Here is an 11,804-nt window from a genome sequence, read left to right as displayed (position 1 = left end):
ATTTGAATGTTTTTACTTGTTATATCCAATCATAAAGAGCAAATTTTGTAACCAGAGTAAAATTTTAGTTTGCTAAATTGCACTTTAAAGGATGAATTAAGACATTATTATTTTAAAAAGTATTAAAAAGCAGAGTTCCAAACATAAATTTATCCAGTTAGTGTTAGATGCATAAATTTGTAACGTTTAAACTATGGCGAAATAAATTTTCATAATTACGTACGCTATGCTGTAGTATAAGTGTATCCTTTTTTTTCTTACTATATATTCATTTCACCCTAATAAATAATGTGTTCAGCATACAGAGTATTGCTACATCTACATAGCCAGGTAAAATTAACTGACATTTAAGCAGAATTCAAGAGTAAAGATTGAATATGACAAATGTACCCAAAAGAAAAAAAAACAATTGAATACGACAAAGTGATAAATAAAATCCATACATTACAACCTTTAAAACACAAGATATAGAGAAGGGAGAGGTGGGGTATCAATAATTTCTTCCGGCAGAACAAAGTACAAAACAACTCTAGAATGTGCAGAAGATATAAATAGAACAGACAAATACTTAGCATAATAAGAATATTGATAGGCACCAAACTGAAAATATCTGAGCCAAAACAAATTCTATACCACTTTGAAAGAAAGTAAGAAACATCAAATCAAAATATAAAGTCGCATCATATGAAACCTACAATTTGAATTGCACTTTGATGTATTTGTTCATGACTCTCTACAATAAAATGTGGACCTATATTCCCTAAGGCTTCAGCTTCAAGTAAAACCTTGCAATCAAAACCAAGTTTGTTTTAAGAAAAAAAAATGTGCAATCTGAGGCAGCTATATATCACTGTGGACAGACAGAAGATGCATCTCAAAATCGGAAGCATGTGATTAGCAATCAGCTTCTAAGTTTGTCCAAAATTTTCCCACTTCCACCACCAAATACACCCCCCCTTCCTCCACACACAAAACCATTTTAAGCTCCAAAGTTCTGCTTCTAAAACCAATGATGATTTACCTTCTAAACAAGGAGAGAAAGATCCTTAGATGCTGAAAAATGCCAGTGAGAATGCACAAATTTGTCAAAATTTACATCCCCAACAAAGCTCCTATTGTTTTGACAAACATCCACTTGCTACTTTTTCTTTGTCTGTGACTTTTTGGGGGTTAATAAGATGGAACCACGCGAATTTTGTGTCTGCTGTCCGAAAACATTCCTCAGTGGTCCAGCTTCATCGTCCTCGTCATCACTGTTAATGTTATTGGGAGTATGCCTATTTTGGTATCCTCTGCGCTCCAAAATAAAGACATTGAAGTAGTAGCTAACTAAATCTGCCCTGCTCTTCGTAGGAAATGCCCTAAAGATATGGTCCCAGAAATATGTCTCAGGTGATGGAGGGTTTGATCGTATCACATCCTTGAATTTTTTCTCTTCTTCTTCCATCCACAATAGCTTAACATCTTCACCTACCTGATCAAAATTCCAGTCATAAAATACTGCCCCCAATTCCAGATGAACTTTAGCCCTTTTCTCAGTAATGTGGAATCTTACACACTCAACAGAACCTGGTACAGGGCAGCCGCATGAATCTTGTCTTCCCTTTCCTATAGGGTCCCTTTCAATAAGTAGTCTGGTATTTGCTGTTGCCAATGGCCATATCGGGGTCCCTGAAAACTTAGAATAACCTTCAGAAATCACACCGGTCCATTCTGGTATTTCAGCTTGATGATTTGCCCCCAAAGGGATGCGTACGGTGGCACATCTGTCAAGACCTGAATTTGCATCAGAGGGATCTTCAGTATGAGGACTTGGTGTTCTGTTCTCAGCTCCTACAGATGAATCAGAAGAGCTTCGTGCAGATGGTGTAGATTGGCCAACTAAAATCTTCTTGTCACGTTTCAACCTATCCCTAAGATTGTAGTTTGTCCCAAGGTGATCTTCATACAAGCAAGGGTGCATCTTCTGACTCTGTAAAGCGACAGAAGACTTCAGTTTTAATTTGATATCACAAGCATATTTGAAATTTGTTTACTCAAATACATAAAATGGCAGAGCATTCGGACAAAAAATTCAAGACATCTAGAGAACCAGCTAATAAAAGGAGAATGCATTCACTACCCCCAAAGCATGCAACTAACCAAGAACTTGTCAATAGATGGTAATTATATACTTGTGCTTACTGACAAGTGAGCTCTGCCTTCATGGTTTAACCTGCAATTTGGGTTATACCCTTCTAAAAGGGCTCACAGATCCATAAGTCATCCATGCTTTCAATAAGAAGGGCTCATAATAGAGGTCATGTTTGCCTTGCCACCTTTAAAGTAAATATATAATAGCATAACATACTTTAATAGCAAGGAAACAGAATTATGTGATCGATACCCATCTTAGAAACATGCTAGAAAGATTCTACATTTTTTTGGAGCGGAAAAATGACTAAAAGGTCATAAGCAATCCTCTTTTCAGCTATTTATTTATCCTTTTTCAGAAATAAGCAAATACTCTTTATTTGGTAATTCAACATAAAAACACTATAACATACTTTCAAACATAATTATATTTATGTAAACACAAGGTAGTAAAGAACGGATCCAAATGTTATTCAAAATTAGATAGACATCCCGACCCATTCCACTATGCCTTAAATTTCTTCCTGCACACATCCTCAAACACATTTATAATACAAAAGGATTAGCTAAGTTTACTCAATATAATTTCAAATTACCTGCCAGCTACGTTGTTCACTGCTTGGATCAGAACCTCTTTTGAGAAACGCTGATTCTCGAAACAACAGCACCTGTTTCCACACCTCCTGATTACTGTAAGACTTCCACTTTGCCTTTTCAGGTATTGAACCAACTTCAGGATCACAGGGATTCTTTGCGGCACCTGTAACCCAGCTCAGCATATCCAACGCAAACTCTCTCATCCTCTTACGATCAGAACTATCACTATCACTATCACCATCAGACAAATCCAACATGTCTCTCTTCCTCTTTCGACCATCACTATCCCCACCAGATGGATCCAACACCAAGCCCTTATCATCATTGCCGCCACACTTCTGACCTCCACTCAACAATCCAGCCACACTGTAGTTCACCCCATCTGATACATCCACCACCTGCTCTTTAGACATTATCCCTCTATCAAACTCTTCCCCCACTTCCATTGCATCGTTTCCCTCACCTGAGTTTCCATTCACCGACTCATTCACCTCGCGGTCCGGCATCTCCAAATCATGATACCCTCCATTTCTATCTCCTTCACCTCCATCAACCTCATTTCCCTCACCCCCACTTCCAATAACCGACTCATTCATGTCACCCTCCGGCACCTCCAAATCAGGAAGACACCCTCCATTTCCATCACCACACGACTTCCTCCCATCCACATTATCATCATCATCATCAACTCTACCCTTGACCTCCTCACGAGCCACATCACCCTCCCCACAACCAGATAACAACCCTTCCACCTCTGCCTGCAACTCCATCAACCGCCTCCCGAACTTGTCCCTATCATCCACCACACCACACTCAGGGGACACCTTACTCTCCGCAACCTTCTTCAACCACGCATCCAAAGCACTCAAATACTTACTATACACCAACTTCACAGAAGAACCAACACTCACACCCAACCCAGACTCCTCCCCAACGATATCCCACAACTTACAATTGCAAACGGCGTCGTATCCACCCTTCCCTCTCACCACCAAAAACAGCTTATACAAATCCACAGGTTTCCCATCACCCAACATTGGCGGAAAAGGCAAAAAATAATCACTCCCACAGATCTCGCTCGTGAACTCAGAAACCAACTCCTCGAAACGGCGCTGAGAACCGTCGTTTGAGCATCCAACAATGCTGCCACTATCTTCTACGCGAACACCGGCGTTCAACACCGACCGCCCTGCCATTGATTTGGAATTCAAACCCTAGAAACAAATAATCACACTCCCAATCATCCATTTTGTTTCAAAATTTTTAAACTAGGTTTTTTTTCAACAATTTTTTTTTCGCGAAGAATCGATGAAAACGGTTCGAAGGGTGCGAAATTGGCACCGATTGAGAATCTGGGTCACGGTCAAAAATGGATTTTGGCGGGAAAGTGGAAAAGGGTGGGATCTGGTGCTATCTAGGGCTTGTTTACTCCACCACCTTTGTGTGCGAGGAAGAAAAATTTCGTATCCCGCGCTTTCTTTCTCTCTCTACAATGATGTTAATTGCAGAGAGAGAGAGAGAGTTTGTGTGTGTGTGAGAGAGAGAGAGAGATTAGGGGCCAAAATTCAAGTTTTCAACAGACGCAGACCCTCTTCTTCAATATCTCAATTTTCATTGGAAGTAAAAAAGAAAAGAGAGAGAGAGAGAGAGAGAGAGAGACGTACCAGTTTTTAGAGAAAGGGTTTCGATGGACCCCTATGGTGTGCTGTGTTGTGACTACCTTGACCTTGGCTAAACTATGTGCCTATTAAAAAAAATGTTTTTCTCTCTTTTGTATTTTCTCTTCAATTTGTTTTGAGGGAATTTAGGAATTCCATTTTCATAAAACTGAAAAAATGGGGAGTTGCTTGGATCCACAGCATCCTCTTGTTATAAAGGTGGTTTGGAGGAGCCACTAACCTTGGTTAGGATTTAACTAGATGCATGGTTGAGTTGGGGTTATTGGTGGGTTTTAATTATTTCTTTAACAAGATGAGAGAAAAAAAAACATATTTAATATTTAATTAATAAAAGGGACTTTTGTGGGAAGGGGTATATGAGGAGGCATGAGAGTTTGTCATCAACACATGGGTGCCCTAATGAATGGTTGTCTAAAATTCCAAGATTTATCATCTTACCCCTTTCTGCCCAATAATATACCAAATTGATTGGGGGCATTCAATGTAATCTTATTATTTATATTTTACATTATATTAATCGTTGGGGATTTTATTTCCCTACAAATTGTATAAAATCTATCTATAAATTGTATAAAATAAATTCATTGTTTTTTTAGGATTTTTATTTTTTTAAAAATAACATGATTATGATTCACCAAAAACTTATCATACATACGAATCCAGCTAAACCAAATAGAATAGTATTGAACCACAAATTTATAGATACTGCCCATAGAGAAAATTAAGGGTTCATCTCAGATACACATATTTTTTTATTCAATTTTAATCATAAAAAATGTTACATTGTTTTCATTGTTTCATGTTTTTAAAAAATTGTATAAAAGATGAATGACAATGATATTTTCTCTGATGCTCTTTTTCAAAAAAAATATTCTATAATTAGTTAGAATTTACTAAAAATAATTAATTTTTTATAACTTTCACTTCTCATTTAATATATAATAAGAAAATTGTTAAATGAGAATCAAAATCTACCAAAAATGATAATTTTTAATAAATTTAAATCAATCATAAGTAAAATATTATGAAGAGTATGTCAGAAACAACACCACTAACATTTCTCTTGTATAAAAGCAGTGAAAATAGAAAATAAAGATATTTTTTATGATTTTTTGTACACACTTTTGAAAACTATAATACAGTAAAAAAAAATAATGTAATATTATTTGTAATTAAAGTGAAAATAAAAGCTAAAAATAAAAAATGTTTCCACGAACTAAATGAGATGAAAAAATTTGATTACAAGTTTTAAACTACTCGGTTTCAAGGTTACTTTGTTCACATTGATATAGGGGTCATATAGAATATTTTGTTTGTGAAGACTATAAGTATTATTTACTAAAGATAATTTTACTTAAATTAGATAGCAGTTCTATGAATAATAAAATTCTTTTCCAAAGTAATTAATTGAGCTATTTACTTAGGACCTGAATTCGATACCACTACATATAGAAGAATTTATACACAATATATATTTATACCAATCTCATATTACAAGTATTTTGAAAAATATTTGTGTAAACTTAAAAAGGTAACTATGAAGGCTTTGACTTATTTCAGTAAGCTTTCGTTAACCAAGTTTAGTTTGAGGTTGATTTGGCCAGATTTGAGTTTTAAAATTAGTCCAACTATTTTGAAGACGAATTCAAATTATGCTTCAAGCTATCAACTTGATTTAGTCTCCTATATATTTTTTTAAAAAAAAATTAATGATTCATATTTAAAAAAAAAATAGATATCTATATATTATTTTATTGTAAACTTCACTGCAACAAACTTTGACAGTTAATCGAATTTGTAACTTTATAATAACCATTGATAATTTATTTTTCTAACATTTTTTTAATAATTGTATTTAATAAAGCATTAAATTGTTCACATTAATGCTATTTAATATACAATTTTGATTATTAAAATTTAATCTTTATACTTTTTATAATAAGTAATAACATACTTTACAATTATAATAATTAAATGTTAATATTACTTAATCATTTGTTTAAATCAGTTATTTAAAATGTATTTTACAAACAATACTAATATGATATGATGTGATTAGTAGATAATCTTATCCTTGAGAGTTTGATTAAGAAATACTTTGGTTTACACCAAATATTTTACAAATAATAATATTGTAAAACAATATTTCTATAAATAAATTTAAAATATTTCATAATATGCAATATTTAATTATATAAACCAATAAATAAATTATAATATATATACTTTATTTTAATCTAGCTATTAAATATATTTCATAAATAATAATAAGAAACAATTTAAAAGTAATGTTTTTCGTTGATGGGTACATGAATTTTATATTAGTCATTGATGTTATCTAAAGAAATTTAATTAAATGACATAATTATTAATAATGAATTTAATTATATTAATAAATACATAGTTGTTGACCAAACCATATATAACAAATTTAATCATATTAAATTAATATTTAATTATATTCAAATAAAGTTTTTTTAAAAAACAAAGAATCACTTTTTTTAATTCAATACTAATTAAAACTATTAATATTTATAAATTTTAGCAATTAACTTGATGAATAACATTCTCTATATAAACTCAGGCAAAATAGCACGAGAGTGAGCATTTTGGTCTTTTTATACATTATGACTTCAGTGATTTACTTATAAATATTTTTTATTTAGCTCCGACTAATATGTATTTTGATCCCTTTATTATGACTTCTATTAGTTTGTTTGAATTTTGATATTACATTAATCCTACATCACAATATTGATAAAATATTGATTTTTTTTCAAAAGTAGTTTATGAATTTGAAGTTCAACTTCGGTGTTAATTTATACGTGACTTCATAAAATTTAGTCAACGAATAAAAATATTAAAAAGTACAAATTAATAAATAATTACATAATTAAAAATAAATTAATAATATGAAAAATGTGGGAAAATATATTTCATACATATGAATTAACATTTATGAAACAAATTAAAATTTTAATATTAAAATAAATAAATAAATAAATAAGGAAATATATATTTAATTATTATTGTTCATTAGACATAATTTCAAGTAATAAAAAAATAGTGAAACAAAAGTATGAAAAAAAAATAGTTTTAATGTTATTTATATAGTATTTTTGTAAATATGTAAATAAAAATGTTTTTCCTTTCTTTAATGCTAATTTTTGTATGGATTTATTAAATACTATAATATATATATATATATATATATATATATATATATAATAATTAATTATAATATATATATATATATATATATATATATATACATATATATACAAATTTATATTAATAATGATCTATACATAGTAATAAAAAGTAGTAATATGTATATTAGTGTAATATAATAATTGTTATACATATATTAAATATATTATTTTATGATGTGTGTGTTAAATATTATATTGATTTATGTGATTCAATCATTGACTTATTTGTTCAACCAATAATTCATTAAATTAAGAATAAATAATTTTTTTTATTCTTAAATGTATAAAACATACAAGTGAAAAAAGTGTGACAAATTCATTCATACGTTAACTTTCGTTTGTTATCGTTAATGAAAAAACTTACGTGATAGAAATGGATGAAAATGTTACAAAAATTATTGTCAATATGACTACTGAATAGATTTTACGAAAGTGTCATTAAGTTTTCATTTGACTGATTTGTGAGACTCTAGATTTTGTTTCATTTAAGGGTAAAATATAATTTAATTTTTATCTTTCTTCTTTTTTTTTATCATTGCAAGCATAAACACTTAAAAAAATAGGAAAACAAACATAAGTTAAAACAATAATAATAATAAATATAATATTGATTAATGAGTATAATCTATCTGTCACTCTAAAATTTCTAAATGTGACAATACTTTACTCAAATAAAAATACACAGATATTAAGTTAATCATTACAAAAAATAATACTTAACTTGATTTTGTCACTACCTAATACGGTCACAATAGAAAATTTTCAAAATAAACATTCTACCAATGTACCAAAATAAACATTGTAAGAGTATATCAATTATTGCAAATTTTCGGTCATAAAACAGGAGAAGATGAAGATTTTTACCCTTAAATGAAAAGAAATTTAGGATCTCACAAATTAATCTAATAGAATCTTAATCACATTTTGGTCCAATAGAAATTTACTGATATTTTGGTCCAATAGAAACTCACTGACATTTTGGTCCAATCCATTCAACAGCCATGTTGACAATTATTTTTGTCATTTTCATCCCTATGTATCATGTATGTTCTTCCATTAATAATAACGAACAAAAATTGATGGATGAATATATTTGTCGTACTTTTTTCACTTTCGGAAACTAAAATTTGAATTTTCATCTTTCGGATATAAATTTATCAGTGTTCTACACATTTACGGACAAAAATAACTATTTATTCTTAAACTAATGTCTTTACCAAATTGATGATTGATGCAATTTTGATAGTTCTTTAATTTTCTTGATAAATAAAACAAGGTAAGAATGAATTAAATAAATATCTAAGGTGATAAAGATCAAGTTTTTTTCACTCCATATCATACAATAAATTCTAGCAACAAATTCATGTTTGTAATATCAAGTTTCACAATTAAAATAAGTTATTAATGGTGAACTTTCAACCACAGGTTTTTCTTAATTGATAAAATAAATTTAAATACATCATCATCAAAATCCCCACTCTTTCTTACTCTTTTTCACTTTAACTATTTATTCACACACACAATTTATTTTCTTTTATATTCCTCACCAAATACAATGAAAACTATAACATCCTTATTTTTACTTAATTTTTTTATGATTACTATTAATATAAAATATTCAGTGACTTCAATAATAATTAATTTATGTTAAAAAACGTAATTGGTCTACTTTAAGAGAGTCTTTCTTTTTAATTACATTTTTTTATTCACAAAATTTGAATATATGATATTGCTTAAGATGATCAAGTCTAATATCACTTGTACCAACAATTTATTATTTCTTATTTTTACTTAATATTAGTTCATTTATTTACTTTGTATTTATTTATAAACATGAATAAAAATCTCAAAATTCTAAGAGACACAGATAAACTCAATATAAAGAGTATTGTTTAGCTGTTATTTCTAATAATTTTTTAATAGTGGAGAAACAATTCCAAAAATGATCAAATTATTCCTCGAGGACAATATTGGGTAAAAAAATCCTAAAGGTAAGTAAAAAGAGAAAAGTATATTTTTAATCATGGAATAATATTTAAAATAATAAATATAATTTTTGAATTTTTTAAGAGTTATTTAAAAATTTTGTGTAAAATGAACAAAATATTTTTGGTTGACTATAAAGATTTCAATCAGTGTCTTTTTGACCTACATAAGTCATAGAAAATTATCTACATGATATGTTTACATGAAAATTGCTTTGTAAGGTTATATGAGTGTAACTTTGAAGATTTAATTAATTTGAATCATTTCATAATTTTAATAAAACTATATTACAAATAATTAATAATAATTATAAACATCTTATTTTATTTTTTGTTAATGTGGGTTGGAATCGTCCACATCATGGTAATAATGTGAGATAAAAACAAGATATATCTAAGTATTTTTTTTCAATTGATTAATTAGTAAATTAATTAAGAAAACAATAAAAACAAATTAAAAATATCTTATGTTGATGACAACAAAATTTTCTCCCAAGTCATTAACAAATTTCAACCACAAAAATAAGAGGATTATCTGAGTTTCTCCAACCCTAACAAGAATGAGGTTGGATTTTTTCTTTTAGCTGCCTCTTTTAAACTCACCCCAAATTATCTTGTATTTAGCATGGTGGGATTTAAGAATAGTTAAACTCATCTCCAACTTGTTTTGTTGTCATATCTAATTCTAGACATGTAACCAGGTTGTGAATACAACCTAACATTACCTTCTTTGAGCCTCTTAATTGGTGAAAAAATGTCAAGAAATGAAGGTAAAAGCAAAATTAGGTGAAAATCTACCAATCGACTTTAATACATTAGAAAAATATTTTGTAATATAGTTAGAGATAAATAAGAATGATGCAATTTAATGTATTTATTTAGTTTTAATATTATACCTGAACAGTGTGTTTGGTATAGTGAAAAAAAAGGGAGAGGAAATAAAAGGAAAAAATAGAGTAGAAATAAATAAATGTTGGTTGTTGTTTTTTTATCACTATGTTATGTTATTGACATAAAATATTCACCAATTTTATCTACGGTTAATCTTTGTTATGAAACTTTAGTGGCCACTTTTAATGAGTCTCCCCTCCCAATCACTTACAAAACTTGAATCAAGACCTTATTTTAAGGAAATTGAGTTCAATATCACTCACACTAATGACTTGATAAATAAATGTTAGTTGTTTGGTAGGAAACAAATGAATGGGATTTTTTTTTAAAAAAATAGGTGGGACCCACAACAATTTTTTTTTGCAATGAAAAAAATGAGAAAATGTGAAAATTAACCAGACAAGGCTTCTATAGGCTTATTTTAAAAAATGTTTTTTAAAATAAAATGAATGTTTTTATGTTGTTTTATTGTGTTTGTCTAATTTTTTTGTGTTTTATAAAGGCAATTTTTACTTTTTTAAAGAAGTAAATATTATATGCTTTTTAAACATTTTTTCACAATTACTTTTTTTAAATTTAAACAAAATAGCCTATTATGCTATCACATAGGCCATAATTGATCATGAGAGCTTTCCCCTATGTTCTGTGTGTGTTGTGTTTCATGTCTAAGTTGTTTTATTTAGAGAAATACTTGAGTTGTTTTCAATAATTAATGATTTGATATACTGCTACTCGTAATTATAGAAAAATGTGTTAGCCTGCCAGTAATGAACAATGCTAGGGTTTCATCATCTGTGGAGAGTCTTCCTTTACCATCATGACAGGAAAAAGATCTATTGGTTAGGAGTAAAAAGAAGGTGCGGTTAAGAGAGGAGGACGAACAAGAGACGATGAAGGACGATAATGAACTTAGTTCTATATGGTTAAGTTGATGAATTTGAAATGGCTTGATGGCCGACTAGAGAAAAAAACCGATGGGGTAAGAGGTATGTGCTAGTATCATAATAAAGTAAAGGGGGTGGGGGGGTGGGGGGGTTTGAATCTTATGTGTCAAGGCTTGAGGTGACTTTAACGAATGATGAGTAATGAGTTTGGTGTCAACCCTAGGCGAACACTCAAGTGATAAAAGTTATTGGGGGTCAAGGTGCATTTTAGGGTTATGAAAACAAGTCAAACAAAAGTTGGACAAAACATGACAAAATCAAGATCACAGACATGCCATATGATTACTATCTTGTACAATTCCCATAAGAGGAAGACTACAAGCACGCTCTCTATCAAGGCACTTGGACAATGGAAAATCCCTA

General features: G+C 29.8%; 1 protein-coding gene across 3 annotated transcripts; it reads right to left on the bottom strand.

Annotated features, from left to right (window-relative positions):
• Positions 1-468: 468 nt before the first annotated feature.
• Positions 469-4,536, bottom strand: LOC114418423 (AT-rich interactive domain-containing protein 1-like). Of its 3 annotated transcripts, none has more exons than XM_028383748.1 (3): positions 4,395-4,536; positions 2,730-3,944; positions 469-1,972 (listed from the first exon to the last, which is right to left on the bottom strand). In XM_028383748.1, exons 2-3 carry the CDS (start codon positions 3,924-3,926, stop codon positions 1,139-1,141), a joined length of 2,031 nt encoding a protein of 676 aa, XP_028239549.1. In that variant the 5' UTR covers positions 3,927-3,944; positions 4,395-4,536; the 3' UTR covers positions 469-1,138. The 3 variants fall into 3 exon arrangements, with proteins under 3 accessions (XP_028239549.1, XP_028239550.1, XP_028239548.1); XM_028383749.1 differs by having other exon boundaries at positions 2,730-3,919; positions 4,395-4,535; XM_028383747.1 differs by lacking the exon at positions 4,395-4,536 and having other exon boundaries at positions 2,730-4,377.
• Positions 4,537-11,804: the final 7,268 nt, after the last annotated feature.

Source organism: Glycine soja, chromosome 7 (assembly GCF_004193775.1).
Source record: "Glycine soja cultivar W05 chromosome 7, ASM419377v2, whole genome shotgun sequence".
In the NCBI taxonomy this organism is placed as follows: domain Eukaryota; kingdom Viridiplantae; phylum Streptophyta; class Magnoliopsida; order Fabales; family Fabaceae; genus Glycine; species Glycine soja.
This window is presented reverse-complemented; position numbering and strand designations above follow the sequence as displayed.